The sequence below is a fragment of the Eulemur rufifrons genome, chromosome 26 (assembly GCF_041146395.1).
Source record: "Eulemur rufifrons isolate Redbay chromosome 26, OSU_ERuf_1, whole genome shotgun sequence".
NCBI lineage: Eukaryota > Metazoa > Chordata > Mammalia > Primates > Lemuridae > Eulemur > Eulemur rufifrons.
Window position 1 is genome coordinate 2,282,563 of NC_091008.1, and position 18,054 is coordinate 2,300,616.

General features: G+C 40.6%; 1 protein-coding gene across 1 annotated transcript in view; it reads right to left on the reverse strand.

Annotated features, from left to right (window-relative positions):
* The window catches only part of UGT8 (UDP glycosyltransferase 8), a 78,107-nt gene that overhangs the window by 36,721 nt on the left and 23,332 nt on the right, over positions 1–18,054 (reverse strand). Inside the window, exon 2 of the mRNA XM_069459174.1 lies at positions 16,087–16,910. Within this exon, the coding sequence (XP_069315275.1) occupies positions 16,087–16,908 (822 nt within the window). The 5' untranslated portion in view covers positions 16,909–16,910. The remainder of the gene's footprint in view (positions 1–16,086; positions 16,911–18,054) is intronic.

Sequence of the window (18,054 nt, forward strand, 5' to 3'; positions counted from 1 at the left end):
CTGTTGTTTACCGATTCTGGATGACAGCTAGGCTCAACTTGAGGCAATAGTTATATATTTATTTCTCCTGAAAATATTATAGAAGTAGAAACCTGAGAAATTTTTCTCTTCTAAAGAAATATCTCTTTACATAAAGACCGCTGATCTTAGCAGTGAAAATGAAAAAAGCACTGTGACACTAAACTGAAGTCAAGACTAGTGTCACATGCACCCAATAAGCAGCCGTCACCGATCCCAGCTCTTTGCTTCCACTCGCTGGCCTTCTCCCCCCAGCAAGCTCAGCTGTGTCAGGAAGACAAGGCCAGGCAAGCAAGGGAAGCCGGTCTCCTGTGTGCCAGGGGCTTAGCACAATTTATCCCGTTAATTTTTACAACAGAATTATGTTTCTTGTTTTATGGATAAAGAAGCTGAGGTTCAGAGAAATATTAGTAACTTGCCCAAGGACCTACGGCTAGTAATAGTGAAACCACGATTAAAACAACAGGTTCGCCTCGTGGGACAACCTGGGTGCATTCCAGTTCCAAGCGGCCTCCTTAGGTCAGTTCAGACAGAGACAGTCTCCAAAAGGAACTATACTCAGTTGCTATGGGAAAAGTCAAGGGACAACAAAAAAGAAAAACAAAAGCAAAGCAAAGAAATGGGAAAGATTTCAGGACGTAGAATCTTCATTCCAAATTAATTAAAGCCCAGCGAGGACGCCTTTCCAGGCACCGCTTTCTGGACATATAATCCCATTCCAACTCTTTGCCTCAGTTGTGCCTAATTTAATGGGCATGTGAATGCCCTTATGTTAAACAAGAGAGCCGGGGACATCAGAATGCCCACAAGGTCAGACTTGGAGATGGCAGGTTCTTCTAGTACCATTAAAGGAGGGCATAGTTAGTACAGCACTTGGCATGACATCTGGAATAACAGTGAATACGTATTTTCTAACAGAATTGACGAATGAATGAAATGAGTAAATGGAGTCTAATAAAGAGGGCTAAGAGAGCCAGACATTGGCCGCCCTTTATTTCCACTGCGAGTTTTCTTTCACAAGTGGAAACGGCACTGGGATCGCAACGAGCTGGAAAACTGAGAGACTGCATGTAACATCCTTGAGAGCTTTAAGGACGATGGCATTTTATTCTATGGCCTCGGCATCTAATGGAGTCCCTTGCCCACGATGGGCACTCAACAACCATTCTTCAACAAGGGAATGAATAAGCCCAGGATGTAAGTATGAAGGACTGGGCAATTTCTTTAATAAGGATGAAGCAATCATCTCAGCCAAGATCCCCATCACATTAGGAAAGTGTGTGAAACCTAGAAATCCTCAGTGAGTTTGGGATAGAAGCTAGAAAATCTTCTGCTGGAAGAGATATGCACGAATGACAGACCTGAGTAGGGACGGCCCACAGCAAACCTAGAAAGCTTAGTGTAGTCACAAATGACAGAGAATTCATCACCCAAACAAGCAGCTAGTGGCAAGGATTAACTTTCTAGCGAACACTCAGCAAGACCAAAGATCAGAGGGACCTAAATGTTGGCCTAAACAACAGCAGGAAGAGGAGGAGGTCCTTGCTCCCTGTCACAAGAGAGAAGTTTAAAACTGAGAGAGTGTACAGTGGCTCACACATGGTGACCTTCAAGAAATTAGTATGGAAAGAAGGAGAAAGCAAGGAAAAGAGAGAGGGAGGGAGGACAGATGATTGTCTCTAAATAATTCACCTGGCCTGGAGCTCTCCTTGCTATTCCTTTCAAAGAGCTTTAGTCACGGGGTTTCCCAGAGGGTCTTGTGATGAGGTGCATCTGCCCTAGTGAGAACTTCCTTAGCTCAGATCCAGAAGTCGGGGACAGAAAACCTACAGTGGAACGTCCTTAGGACCCTCACGTAAAGAGCTTGCAAAGGACCCTATTCCTTGCTCCCAGGCCTTAATGCCATACTTTTTAGCACACTATGTTCTCCTTTGTAGCACTTCTAAATGTCAACTATTAATAATACGATTAGTAGTTTAATGTTTATCTCTCTCATCAGAATTAAGCTTGAGAGAAAAAAAAAATCACGTCTGTTTTGCTAAATCCTGTGTTCTCAGGAGCTAACAAAGTCACTGGATTTAAATGAGTAAATGATTTAAAATTTTCCAAGTGTTATTTTCTGATCTGATCATAATGATAAAAGGGCATTTTTTTTTGCTGTTAAGAAAGCAAGCACATTCTATACATATATATATGTTCTATGATAAAATTAAGAAATCTGCCAAGGTTTAAAATATATGATATTAATCTGGCAGGAAAATACGAGTTTACATATGTTAGTCTATATTCTAAAGTTTACTTTAGCCCAAACAGTTCATTTTGCAAATGAATAAACTGGCCCTATCCTGATGAAGTAGTTCGGGACCTCTTCAGCTAAGTACAAACACATTTATCTGAAGCCTGTTAGGAACTGCATCACTGTGGGACTTTTAGTCTGCATGACAGCTCAGGCCTACTGTAGACTGCAGTCCCTGTAAAATGTGTTCTGTTCCTTGATTACACAGACATGTATAACACAGGAACTTAATCGTGTTTTGTGTTATTCTGGTAGAGTCATGTCTTCAAGACCTATGACACTCAGTGGTCCGAGAGGGCTATGCCTTTTGAGTTACATTCTGTTAACAGTCATTCTAGAAGGGTCTCCTCCCTTTTCTGTCCGATTAAATTGTCAGTTTTCACTGCTTTCAGCCTGCCTCAAAAATGTATTTGCTGTTTTAATCTCCACGGGCTTTGAAATAAAATAACCAAGCTGTTTAGAAGGTTTATAATTGGAGTAAATTAACTCTGGGTAAAGACAACTTAAGGTTAGCTATTGCGAGTCAAGTATATGAAAGTTAGTTCCAGGACATCTTGGCATTTATTTAGGTCTGGCAAATGTCTTTTTGACTAGTTACTTACTAGCCCTTGGCTGACATCCAGATAAATGCGACTTTCAGAAAAATCCTGTTTGTTATTGGAATTAGCAGGAGAAATGGCACCAAAACCCCCAGATCTTTGGTTTTCCACTAAATGTTTTCTTAAAAATGCAGCTCATCTTAGTAAACGTGCTACATTTTAGTTAATAACGTACAGTTCCTACCAATTCTGCAATAAATCTATCACTTTTAAAATAATGCTCTGTAATTTAGATACTTAATAATCTACTGATTTTCAATAAATGTTTTTGATATAGACAAAAATACTAATATTTCTCTCCTTTTTACAAATAAGAAAGCTGCACCTGGAAAGTTCAGGTGACAAATCCCACAATGGCAAAGCCAGTGAGCGGCAGACAGGGGACTCAGACTCTGGTCTCTTGACGCCCAGAACTCAGGTTCTGACACCTGCTCCTTCAGGCGCGACAGCATGAACTGGTGAAGCAGAGCTAGTCTGCAAAGGCTAAAACTAACTTTGTACTTACTGAATGTTAGACAATCACAACTTCATTACTTCTCAAACCGTGTATTTCTAAACGAGGACGCATTTTCAACAAAATCTGTACAGTTCAAACATTTTAAATGCATTTAAGTATTTTCTGCACACCTTAACGCCTCAGCATGCCACGTGTCTGGCCGATTTTAGTTTCAAACTAGCAAAGGGAAAGTCAAATTGACAAAAGAATGTTAAGCGCTGTATCAGGCACAGTGACATTGGCTATGACCTCTGAACTCACAATAACCGTGAGATCTGGGGCCACAAAAAGCTGAAAATGCTGCCTTAGGACCTTCCCTGGAAACAGTTTGAGCCTTTAAGAGTATAATCCCCCATATGCATGGGCAATAAAAACAGAGACACCCAGAGTGTGCCTCCCAATCTTCTGGAACCATCGCCTCTCTGCCTTTTACTAACCAGACTAATTAACAGCTGCTATTGATTCTTCTGACTTGTCACCAGACCTCCGATTTCAGCATAAAATATTCACTACACCTGGAAAGGCAATACGTTAAATTGCTGTCAGCCATGAACACACAGCAGGGAATGAATTTCTTTGTCTTCCTCCTTCGCTACAGCTAACTGCAGCAGAGGTTTAGAAACAAGGTGGTTTTAATTTTAAAAAAGAAGGGGATTTTGGAGCATTAGGCAGCCCAAGCTCCAGTAAGGTTGACTGAGGATGGCCGTTCCCGGCCACAGGGCTCCGATGAGCGGTGAAAGGAATCAGAGGGGAGGGCAGGGGACGGTGGGGGGGCAGGGGGCCATCTGCTGAAAGGGAGCAGAACAGAGGAGAAGCGAAAACCAGAATTTGAAGGGCCAAAGACAGACTTAATAATCTTCACCAAGGCTAGCCACATTTTAAAGAGATTATGGAGTCCTGTGAAAAGATGATATTGATACATATTATTCCTAGCAGATTAAAACATTTTTTAAAGGTTGTCTGCTTTACGCACTCATTACAAATGCCTATTAACGAAACCACTAAGGCGTCAAGATTATTTATTTATGTTTCTCAAACAAAAATGGTATTGTATCAACTCCACTGGGCACGCTTTGTCCTGTCTGATTTTCTAATTAGCAATTCTTAGCATGATTAAATGCTAAATACACAGCTGGGTAAAGCTTCAGCTGGTAGGAACCAGTAGTGCCTAATACTGACTTTTAAAAGAGAATAACAGAAGTACTCAAACACTGGATATACAACGCTGGAGGCCCGATTCAGCTGCAAGAAGTAAGGTTATCAATATAAACACTGATTATATACAATATGTGAACAAAGCTAATAGCTATGCAGTATCTGTCATCTCTGTTGAAAAGCTTTGTGGACTAGATAGAAAATAAGCCTAGCCTAAGTAGCTTATTCAGTTGAAACCACACATAGAATATATTACATATGATTTCCATTAAACTGTAATTTAAAAAGACTTAAAATTTATTACTAAGCAAGTCTAGAGGGATAAATTATACCACTATCTTAAAACATTATCAGAAGCCTGTATGTTTTAAAAAATGAACTTTTTACATTCAACTGGAAATAAGCTATACATAACCGAGTACATATCTTTTTATCTTTACTTAACATTCTTCTTCGTAACCTCTAACACTTCTAAATAGCTGAAAACAACGGAGACTTTTCTGTCTTCGTAACAGAAAACTGACCCAAATTACACACCAGCATAAATTTCTACTCTTTAAATCTGTAAAAATCTGGTAAACAAGACTCATTTGAAATTTTACTCACAAAGCAAGTTACTTAAAATATAATTGAAATAACTAAGTTAAGGTCAGGAGTTCGAGACCAGCCTGAGCAAGAGTGAGACCCCCCGTCTCTACTAAAAATAGAAAGAAATTATATGGCCAACTAAAATATATACAGAAAAAATTAGCCGGGCATGGTGGCACATGCCTGTAGTCCCAGCTACTCGGGAGGCTGAGGCAGGAGGATCGCTTGAGCCCAGGAGTTTGAGGTTGCTGTGAGTGAGGCTGACGCCACAGCACTCACTCTAGCCCGGGCAACAAAGCAAGACTCTGTCTCAGGGGGGAAAAAAAAAAAACAAAAAACCAAAACCAAAAAATTTTATAATTTTCAAAAAAATTGAACTTTACCAAAATTAAATAAAACATGCAAAGGCTTGAAGCATTTTCCTATAATTCCAATTTTTGCTTTTTAGAGAAACATTTTACAAAGTCTTATTCATAATTTCTCTATCACAAAAAGCTGAAAGATAATTTTTTTTAAAAAAGAAACCAGGCCGGGCGCGGTGGCTCACGCCTGTAATCCTAGCACTCTGGGAGGCCAAGGCGGGTGGATAGTTTGAGCTCAGGAGTTCGAGACCAGCCTGAGCAAGAGCGAGACCCTGTCTCTACTAAAAATAGAAAGAAATTATCTGGACAACTAAAAATATATACAGAAAAAATTAGCCGGGCATGGTGGCGCATGCCTATAGTCCCAGCTACTCAGGAGGCTGAGGCAGGAGGATAGCTTGAGCCCAGGAGTCTGAGGTTGCTGTGAGCAAGGCTGATGCCACGGCACTCTAGCCTGGGCAACAGAGTGAGACGCTGTCTCAAAAAAAAAAAAAAAAAAAAAAAAAGAAACCAAATTACGTATACACTTTGATGTGGTTTAAAGTTCTTTTTAATAAAATTACAGTTGGAGGAAAAAAATCTTTCAACAAAAATGGTGATTTGATTATATTCCCTGGGGAAAAAATGCACTTTCTGTACTGTGCAAAATAAAATGAAATGATGGCTTGAATTTTTAATAATTAGTCTTTTATAAAACAGGTATTACTCATCTTAATGCTATTTCTAATTATTGCTTATGGTTTACTAGAAAATCTAAGCTTCACTAGTACATAAGTTATAAAACTGATCCTTTTCCACGCCTGTCCCTTGTCATCCTTTGCAAGACTTCACCTGTATGAACTATCAGAGGTCTGACTTTGTTCTGCCAACCTAACTGCATGAGAAATGAGAATGTTTTAAGAGGAGTCTGTACTTTAATGTTCATATGGTGCTCAAAGTGTTCTCTTTCACAACGTCACTGAAGTGGAAGAAACTTTAAAAGCCAGTCCGAGCCCCACCGCCGACCTGCCCACGATCGTGTGATAAAGGCAAAGTGATCTTCCCAAGTGCCTCGTATCCACCTGGCTCCCGGCGAGTGCTCCGTCAACTCTGCCAATGGTCTGACGCCACAGACGTGAGTGGATTGTTAAAGGAGAATATGAATTTAGTCTTTTATTGCTATTTATCTGCTTAGCAACAGCTAAAATTGTTCCGATGACATATGATGAGGGTTTATGTACCCAACTCAAACAAGGAAACGTCTGATTCAGCAGCAATGATAACACGTGGGCCTAAAACCCCAATTTTTCTACTTATCCTTTATTTGTTAGGTCATGACATCTCAGAATTCTTGGAGATTCTATCCAGCCTCAAACAGTGGATTTGTTGGGGCCTCTATACCGCTCTGTAATTAATTTCACTTGTTTGTTTCCATGGCTTTAAGAGGATCTCTCGGAAGACAAACCCGTATCTGAATACCCAGCCGTGACCTTTTCTATCAATTCCATGCTGACATGTTCCAATGGCCACAGGTTTCTCAAATTCAATATGCCCCAAACAAAACAATGTTATTTTCCGTCAAAAACCTGTTCATCCCTCAGTCTTTCCCATCAAGGAAATGCCATCCACCGGTTGCTCAAGTGGGAAAATAGGTTCAACCCCAGCTCTGTCAATTCTATCTCCCAAATGGACCTGGAATCATCTTCTCACCATCTCGCAGCCACCGACTCACCTCTGAGCTACTGCGACATTCAAACCACCGCAGCACTCCTTCCCAAAAGCAGATGCAACCATTTAAAGCCCATCTAGAGCCTCAGCAGGAAATCCAAACCCTCTCCAGTGCCCACGGCCTTGCATGATGCCATCCCTGCTCACCTCTCTCCAGACTCACCTGAGCCACCCTGCACGGCCCGGTGCCACCAGCTCCTCAGCCCCGCTGAGCTTTCTCAGGTCTTCAGAGTCAAGGCCCTTCCCACTCCGGGACGGGTGTCTGCTGCCTGGAAGGCCCCTCCACTGGCTGGCCGCACCTTCTCGGGAGGCACTACTCTTATCACCTGAGAAGTCTCCTTGTTCTCTACCACTGCAACCTGGCGTGTGCCGCCCCCCACTGCAATTACGCATCTTATTAACTTATTTACATCTTTAATATTTCCCCCATTAGACTAGAAGCAGCACCGAACAAAGAAACTGTGACTTACACTGAACATGGCTAGCTCAGTGCCTGGTACCTATCAGGCACCCGAGAAATCTGCGTTAAATGTATAACGAAATGGCTCGCTAGCCTTTGTAGGAGTTGCCATCTCCTTCTGGTTTGCAAAACTTCTCCCTGTCACGTGTGAAAAAGTTCTACAAGGACTTTGCGGTGAAAAAGAAAATGTCAAGCTGGTTCAGCTGTTCCTCTCCATGGCCTGAAAAGGTAGTCAGGGGATTCAGTTAGCCTCAAGGGTTTAGTAATATTTATCAAGACACCTGAGTTGCTTTTCACTGATGAAAGGTCTGGAAATTTATAGTGTAACAACAACTTTATCTTATTTTTGCAAAACAAATCGGGTTAAGTGCATCAGCTTTTAAACTTGAAATTAATAAATTTAAAACATATACATTAAGGCCCATAATATGCAGAATGCTACAGTACTGGGTATGAAAGTCAATGAGAAATAAAAGTTGACTGGCCTGAGATATCTGCTCTCAAAGAGTTTTGTTTCCTCTTTCTTTCTGAAAGATGTAAAATGTTTTAGAACCTAGTGTTTTTCTCAAATATCTATGCAAATGAAGTATTTTCAACTGCTATAAAAGATCTTTTTCTCTAAATCCAATTTAGTACAATTCAATAGACATTTATTGAGTAGTTGTTACAGTCAATGAAGTTTATTTTTACTATATTATATATACGGGGGAAAAAAGAGCAGAAGAAAATCAAGGGAAAATAATACGCACACCGTGGCACTAACTTTTCCCTCTTCCATTTGCACACCGTAACTCTACCGAAAAGCCACCCCATCAAAAGCCACCCATACGAAATACTGTCACTGTAAGTAAATGGCCACTTTGCCAGGGAGTCTCCTGTGAAGCAGACAAACACGGTAGGAAAAAAGAAGACATGCCTGTCCATAGCACTTTTATCTCTCACACTTTCTAGAAGGAATGCTCTGTTAATGAACTAATGAACTGACTATAGCGACAGAATCAGAATTCTTGAATATCCTACTAAAAGTGGTTCCTACAAATAAATGCTGCTTTACAAAATACATACCTTGACAAAAAGCCAAAGGCAAATGTTGGAGGTGAATTAAAACGGGAAGAGCTGAAAGATATTCGTTCTAAGGTCCTGACCTATTATGAGCATGGCCGCACACGGACAGTCTATTTAGATCTGTATTTTAAAGCAAGAGTTGATAATTCCCCAGCATCATCTTAATTTCACAACAGGGAACTGGAAGGTAATGAGCTATCCAGATATATAATGAAAGCCAGGGCTTCTCTAGTTCTTGAAATCTAGATACGTGCACATTTATTTTGGTGCATTGACACTGAAAATAATTTTCTAAAATAGAGAAAATCTGTAATTACCAGAAAAAATGTTTCTCATACAAAATATATTACACATGTAGTTACAATGTATGGATCACATGGACTGTTGGAGTTTACATCAATGGTTGCAAAGAGGGGACAGTCCTCTGACCAACAGTATCAGCATCACCAGGAAATTTGTCATTGGGCCCATCCTAGACCTACTAAGTGGCCTACAATCACATATGAACAAGAACATCACAGGACTCTGATCTAAAAAATTCTGAGGAACATGAAGGAGAATACAAAAGACACAATGGAATATATGACAAAAACACAGGAAGAAGTCAGGATAAAGATTGGGTTGGCTGCTGAATTTGCACTCTGCCTCTTAGAAGAAAATACCAACTTTTTTCTTTTTCTTTTTTTGATATTTCTAGGTTGTCAGGTCTAGTTCATCAGGGTATACGTGTGGAGGAGAATTTGAGTGGCGTCTCTGCTAGGAAGAAGGCCATCTTTTATTTGCCTCGAGTTCTGCTTAAACTCGCTAAGGAATGAGCGGCACAGAACCAGAGTGGTCAGGAGAGCGGCCAGCACACGACGCTACTCCTGCAATTCTTCCCACCCTAGAACAGATAGATCTGCCGTTTCCACGCACTTCTTCAGACCCTCCAGACGTTAAGGACCACCTATCTCACTCAGTTGCCATCTTCCTTCTGCTTCAGTGAGAAAAAGGATGGAGGAAAGGCAGACACAAGTTTCCAAGTGGAACGCAGAAGTGCTCACGGTCAGCTGCTAGAAAGAAAGAGGTGAAGCCCCAGATACTCCTCCACACCCCTCCTACACCTCTCCCCACTGCCCTGAAACCATTACTCCATTTGCCACGTGGAAATTAAGAAGTTATCAGTGATTCAGCAATTACAGCTCATTGTAAGTTACCAGAGTAATTAATATTACAGCAACAGTAAGAGCAACAACCATCCCCACCAGCCGTTGCCATGGCGCTCCCAAACCAAACCCTCGGGGGCGACCACTGCTGTCCTCATTTTAATGAGGCTTTCTTTATCCAAAAGAGTCATATGAAGACCAAGATTAAAAGCCAGGGCCATTGGCTTGAAAAGCCCGTGTTTTTCCACTTTGCTGCTTTGTACAACACTGTCCGACACCTGGAATGTTGGTGTAAACTATTCCCTGAACAAAACCAGGAAATGGGTAGTTTGTCTCAGCTCCACGGATGCCTCACAAGCTCACGCTCACTCCGTTGCCTCTAAAATCTGCACTCGGGGAGAGATCAGACATTAGCAGTAGAGGTTTCCATTTCAAAAACAGAACTGTTTGGCTTGGAATGGGAGTATTTGTGAAGACTCTATCATACCAGAAAACTAGTGCCCATGGCAATTTAACGGAAAAAAATTGTCATCTGTAAAAATAATCACTTAATATTTCCCTTGAAACTGCCAGTGTTTGAATTAATGCCTAAAAGAGCAATTCTCTAGGGCGTACTTTAAAGACTTAACAGTGTGGGGGGTCGGGGCGGATTAAAAATCAGGCCAGGTCCCGCAATGTCAATTGCAAACAAGTTTGTTTCACTCTATTTGTATATTTGGATCTCCTATCATATATGGAAATCCTTGTAAGCCCATAATGCTCGCAGATTCTGCTAACAAGCTGTTTAAAACAACAATGCTGCTTAGAAAATTATCATTATCAGTGAACTGAACAGTGAGTTATTGATGGTTGAGTTACAGTGCCCGAGTTACTTCCTGGATAGATTCACTTAGCAAGGTATTCTGGTTTCTCACAACAAAATAAAGACGAAATACATGATCAACCTATAAAACTTCTGCAAAAATATCTGCAAGAACATTTTACGTAAACAAGTGCCCACAGAGAATCTATCATTTCTGTCCAAATGTCATGTTGTGGTAAATATCTGAGCTCAGAATTAGTAGCTGGAATTAAACTACCAGCCTCTTCCAAACATTACAGTCCTCAATTTTTTGATCTCCATATAGCTAACAACAGAGCATAGTATTACTATATAGATGACGACATTCTATAAAAACTATTTGTGAATGATGATATCCATAATAAGAAACCAACTGTAGAGAACATATGTTTTGAGTAAGTCAAGCTTATTTAAAAACTGGCATTTTTTTTTTTTATTTTTTCATTGTACAAGGAGTTTATTTGTGCTCTAAAATAATGAAACATCAACATGCACCTTTCCACTTCATGGGTCGTGAATAACATAGAACTTGGACAGGAAAGCCTTTGGCCTTGGTGCTTCTGTTTCATGGGGAAAAAAACTGGCATTTTAATCAATATGGTTATAACCCCAACTCCAGCTGTAAATTTCATGAGATAACATAACTTGGAAATGATCTGCTACAACACTGGATCCAGCCTTTTAGCTCCAAGGACTCTGGTTCCATATCCCAGCCTAGATACTTCATTCATCAGTGCAGAAATCAGTTTTCAATCATCCTAGGTAATAATAAGGAATGGCTTCTGTGTGAATCAGTTAATACTGAATATGGAAAGCCACCGTTTTGTTTCTTGGATTCATTTTTTTCCCCCCATAACCTGACCTGCTAACAGGTGGTGAACCTAATGAATGTGTTGCTCAATCTCTCATTGTTGCCAAGACCTCCCTCTGTGAGGGAATCCTGGCAAATGGCAAAATGACGAACAGTGACTATCTCATGATCTTGACCCTGTTCCCATGCTCTTTCTTATCTCTGTTTATCTCGTATCTGTATCTCTCCCCAGGACTGTTTCCCTAAGTTAAAAATGTGTCTTTACAACTGGTGAAATGAGGATGCCCTTAAACACTCCTAGTGTGGCAATAAAGCATGCCTGAGGGACACCAAATTAGTGCCACGCCACCTCCGGACACCTTTCAAGGCAGCAGAAGCTGGCCTGACTTTCACTGCCATTCCCATTTATGTGCATACTTGGAACAGAGCAGAGACCCGTGTAGTTCATTAGTTGGGTAATGTGTGGTCACCTACACTTCTCAATATCAACAACATTAGAGTAGTTACTTCTAATTCATTAAAATAACTTGGCCTCGGGTTTTTGGTTACTTAACATCTGGGATGTTATGCAGACATACGTTTGGAATAAACAGATAATGATTATAATATTAACAACATTACTGCAGTCGCTGAATCACCTATTTGTTGACTATTTCTGTTTGATGCAGTTCATTTAATATTAAACATTTATCTAGTGCCAACCATTTTGCAGACACTCAGCGTACAAAAATGAGTAAAAGTAGGGTACCCACGCTTTATGGCGCCCACATTCTGGTAAGGAAGAGAGCCATGTAAAGAAAAAACAAGGGTTAAGGTACAATCTGTTAGGTGCCAGCAGAGTTCAGGACTGTCGAAGCTGATAAGTGTCAGAGGTCAACTGCCTGGTGGGCCAGACCATCTCGGCCAATGGGAAATCACCTTAAAATTACCACCTGAAACATTTTAATTTTAATAACTGACAAACTTCCTACATAAAGGTGTACTATTCTGTGGTGGGATTATTGTTACTACCATCTAATAAAATTACTAAAAACTACAATCAATCCTTTTAGATGTTATTATTTCATTCACATTTAATATTTAAAGGACCTATTCAAATAAGAACCTGTTTACACACGTCCTTCTTGACCAAAGCAAAAATTTTTGTTTGAATTTGTATCCGTGTTCTCTGTCAGCCTGCAATGACAGAGCAGACAAGCCACTACATGGATATGATCCAACTCGGACCCTTTCCCCTTAATCACCCCTTTTCAGACCTGCCCTTCTAGGCAGCCAGACAGTGTGAGAAGAATGGTTCCTCCAGGCACATTTCCAACACGAATTTTACAACGATTCTATTATCCAGGCACACGCTGTGTCTTCACTCTACATTGTAATCAAAAACATTTGAACTTAGGCTGATTTCTATTACTGAATCTCCAAAGCACAAGTCAGAGTCCATCTGATTTCATGTGACTCTCATACGAAGCCCCCACAATCTTTGAGATGGCAAATAAATAAGATCGCGAGACCACTGTCTCTGCATGCTGTTTTTTTTTTCCTTTTTGATGTATTTGCACATATTTTATTCCTCCTTTTAAAAAAATTTTTATTTCAAAATATTGGAGGGTACAAGTGTTCTTGTTACATGGATAAACTGTATTACGTTGAAGTTGAGCTTTCAGTGTCTGCACGGTTTTTGTGCACAATTGTGCCTAAATGACTAAAATGAGTGACAAGAGATGCAAGGCATCTTGACAAAATACCTAACCAATAGCAAAACAATCCACATTACATCTGGGTTTGCGACACACTATCTGTGTGGCCTGGGATGAGATCTTTGTACCTACCACGTGAGAGAGAAATGAATGGACTATTCGCTATGTCCAGGTTATGTATTTTAAAGGAAAGAATAAATAAAATGGAGCTGAACTAGATGTTCTCTATAAAGTTTCCATAGAATGAAACATTATGAAAGCTTCTAAAAAATGTCTTTTCTCTATTTCTTTCATCCCGAGTTGTGAAATTCAAATCCCACTGTCAAATCACCTCCAGACATCTGGAAAACTTAATCCATTCTAACGTAAGACACCAAGACCATTAACAATTAAGCTGTTATGAGTGAATCATGTGTTCTAAGCGACTACTTGCTGGGCTCCCTTGTTTTAGTGTCACAACCATGTCCTGTATATGATACAGGCATTTGAGAAACTCATTAAATCTTCGAATCATAAAGTATAGTTTATTATCTCAGATAAATCTACTAGAAGAATCTCAATAGGAACACATGTGTTGCTAAGCATATAAAACTTCACCAGAGTAAGGAATATCTAAAAGAATAAGGCATTATAATTCTTCAAAATACTCCCTATTCAAGAACTATAAAAGGCACACTGAAATGAAAATAACCCTTCACACTTATCATCCAACAGATGTTCAATGATAATAATGTACTCACCTATGTCCAGATATCATATATAACACGTGCACATGCCATATGTGTGTGTAACCCAATTGACACAAAGCAATTGTTGCAAATAAAAAGCATACTTGCAAAATAATCACTGCAGAAAGCCCAAAGAGAAAAAAACAAATAGGAAAGCCCAGAAAGAAGATTAAGCCGGTGTCAAAGGAGAGATTATGGCAAATCAGTAAACATTCTGAGTAACACCTTACGTGGAGTTCCAAAAACCATTAAAAAGATGTTTTTAAAGTAAAACAAAATAGTGACGCTAGTTAGGACATCAGTGGGCAGATGGAATCCATGGGAGAAAGTTTGGATTGTAGGAAAAAAAAAAATTCGCACATGCTCTGCATCTTATTGAAGGGAGCAGGATAGGAAAAAAAAGTATGAACTACTACTCTATACTTAGACTGTGTCATTCAAGTCGCTGTAACTCAAGAAAAATGTACAGGAACTGGAGGGAAAGAAAAGGCAATCAGAACATTCCTTTTCATCACTGACTCCTGCTTCAATCAGGTGACTGAGGAAGAGATGTGGCACTCGGAAAACAAGCGAGGCCGGCAGAAGGCAGTGCTGCCCCTGGGAACCGATGAAGACTTGGAGAGAACAACGGTGATTTATATAATATTACAAATGACTCAGGTAAGGTAAGGACAGACTGGCTTACCAAATCTCTTAGAAGCTGCTTCTAAACTCTGACTGTAGCTTCCTTTAGTACTATATTACAAGGTGATTCTGGAAGAGAATATTTAAGCACTCACATTGAGCTTGGATAAATTCAGGAATGGCTGAGATAAGCTGAGGTTAATCTGTATCTGTTACAGTCGATGTCAGAGAGAACCGTACCCTTACAGCCTCTAGAGGCTGCATGGATCTGAAATGCCACAGGGGTACAGGCTATCAATCTGGCCACTTCTGTGTTTCCATGCCACATGGCATACGTCAGGGTGTTGGTTCCTAAATATAAATCTAATGTCTGTATTAGAAAAGTCTACGATCATATATTTCCAACCACCTTATTGCCTCATGAGAAAAGTCGGCCCCGTGATTGTTCTCAGCTGATACGTATGTAAGAAAATCTGGATTTACCCTTCATCAAGGCCCTGATAGAATTTTTAGTGCGTAGTGACAGAGCTAGAAATGAACAATGTAGCAGAGCTGTTGTGAGTGGCTAATTTCAGAGGTAACAGCAAAAATGGTTTGCATAGAAAAAATCCTACACCAAGCCCTAAGCTTCTCGGTAAATGGCATCAGAGGTTGAGGTTACACTGCAAAAACTAACCTGAGGGTCGGAAACCCACTACAGTAACAGATACGTGTATGACTTCTGCTAGTTTGAGACACCTCATTCAAAAAACAAAAACAAAAACTAGGATAGAGAACAGAACACTAAGGGATTCACTGATGGCTCAACCAGCAAAAAAAAAAAAAAAAAAAATTAGGTTTGACTTAGAGAACAGACAGATTCTCTTAAAGGGCCATTAATTCCATGTTTGAAAAGAAACTGCAACAGGACACGCTTTCTCTAGAGCGATTGCATTTGCTTACTAAATTACATTGCTTACTAAATTAGCTGGCACCCTACTTTGATGGAAGTTACCACCTCATTTCCATTGTTGGACATTAACTTTCTAGTGGTCATGACTTCCCAGAGAAGAACCTCTATCTACTCAGTTTACAGTTATTTGAGTTCACCGAACTTAACCTAAACATGGATACCTGTGATTTTGCTATTTGGGATAGAATATAGGGGATGCTGTTTAATGAAAAGCAAAATCACACTCATTAAAACTAGCCATCTAACTATACTCCCCTCACACCCTATAGATTTTACTACTTAATCAAAAATCTACCTCCCAGCCAGTCTACAGACCATACGGGAAAGTGGTCTTGTGGCATTGCAGAAATGCTCATTCAAAGCAAGAATGTGTTCCAGGGAAGAGGCAAGGCCACACATAAAGGGCTCCTGGTGGGCTCTGTGTCCTAATTGCTTTTTAGAGTACTAGCAGCTATCGACCAATAACCAATCTTATTTCTTCCAAACATCGCAATTGACCATCACAGCGTAAAAAAATGACTGAGGAGTTCAGCAAACCTTACTTCTGGCAGCGGGCCGGCCGGCTTGGTCAGGATCCCTCCCACGTACACCACGTTGGGCAGGGTGGGTCTGGGAAACTCGAGCGCCACGTCGGTGCACAGCATCCACAGGCTGGACCCGTGGACCAGGTCGTACATGGACCTCTCGGGCAGCAGGTTGTGCTTCTGCATTATCCTCTCGTATTTGGGAAGAACCAGAAAGCTGACCCCTAGTCTGGAAATGAGGTAAACGCCAGTGTTTTTCATCCTCTGCAGCAGGGTCATGCGGTCCGTGAGGAGCGAGTTAAACTCTGGGACGTACGCCAACGGGGCAGGGGCTCCCACCTCCGCGGGGTACCAAAGGCCGGTGGAAAAGACAGCGTATTTGACCCCCAAAACATGAGCTATCACAAATCCGCACATGTCGTTAGGGTCCACCAGCAGCAGGTCAAACTTCTCTTTCTTCAGGCTCCGGATCAGGGCACGGTTGCCAACCATCATGTCACAGTTCTGCGTGTAGTGGTCCAGGATGTCAAAGAGCTCGATGGCTGTCAGTCGCCCAGAGAAGATATTCCGCATTTTGGACTGCAGGAAAGCATCCGAGGTGCTGCTGTTGAAGATCCCTGGGTAGCGCTGGAGGCTGTAGTGGTTCGACGGGGCGATGTCTCTGCCCTCGGAGAGGAGAAACACGGTGTGGTGGCCTCTCTCGTGCAAGGCTGAGGCCAGCGTCTTGAAAATGTATATGTGGCTTTCGAACATAATTGGCGGCACGATGATGATTTTGGCGGCCTTCGCTATCCCAACAGCACTCCACAGGAGCATGAAATAGGAAGTGTAAGCCTTCATCGCTGCAATGACAACCAGAAAGTGACTTAAAACAGAATCCCGTGCTGACCACTCAAAACAGTCACACAGGTTTTGTTCCAAAATACATGATGACCTAATACGTCGTCTAAAGAAATCACTTTTCAAATTATCCTAATATTGGTTGGAATTACCTCTTTACGTTTGAAAGATCAGTCATGTAAGTATAGGCTTGGAAGCAAAGTTGATACAAACTGAAATATATTAAAAATGGATCTGTTTCAGACCATATAATTGCATCAGTAAACTCGGTTTTTAAAAATTGGAAATAAAACTTCTATAAGGTTGAATGATAAATAATATCTTTTCTTTGAATAATATCTATGAAACATCTGGTTATCTTCTAACTGAATGTCAATGTTAATCCTAGGCAGAAGATCCAAGATTTTTGATTTCCAGGTATACTGGTATGTGTTTATTTCAGCAGTTACATTTCCAGTTATTACTAAGGTACACCAAAGAAAGATTGTTTTAGCAAATAATTCTTTTAAGTGGAACTTCAGTAGTTCTGTAGAAAAGATTTTTTTCCAGAGGAAAAATAATCTTTAACATGTATTCTCCCTTTACCTAAATACCATAGGTATACTGGCAGTCGATATTTACGTAATTTATATCAATTTGCTAATGCATTCCAGGGTACAACCTAGAAGAGAAACTTAATAGAAAAGTTCCAGAGGGTTAAATGTATCTCAGTAAACGCTTGTTCAAAGAGACTGATGAATCACCGTGTCCCAGATGAGACTTGCCATGTTGCACCTGTCACTCAGGGGCAAACGGCAAATCACATGATAACTGTACACTTGAAGGCTGATACTTCTCCTACCCCTTCATGTTAACAGAGTACGTTTAACAGTTAAAGTCATTCTGTGGGAACCATAGAGTGTGTAAACAGCCCCTAGTCCACTCGGTATAACTAAAACTTTAAACTAGACCCCAGATGGAGAAAAGATCTAAACTGCCCATGCACACTGGGCATTTTTATTACAAGCAACAACTCAAAATAGATTTATATCCACATCACCAACTCACTACCTACTTTTACTCATTATCATGTATCAACCCTCCTATCTGCACACATTCTACCATCTAAATGCAGTTGTAACAACTACACCTTCTCAGCATTCAAAT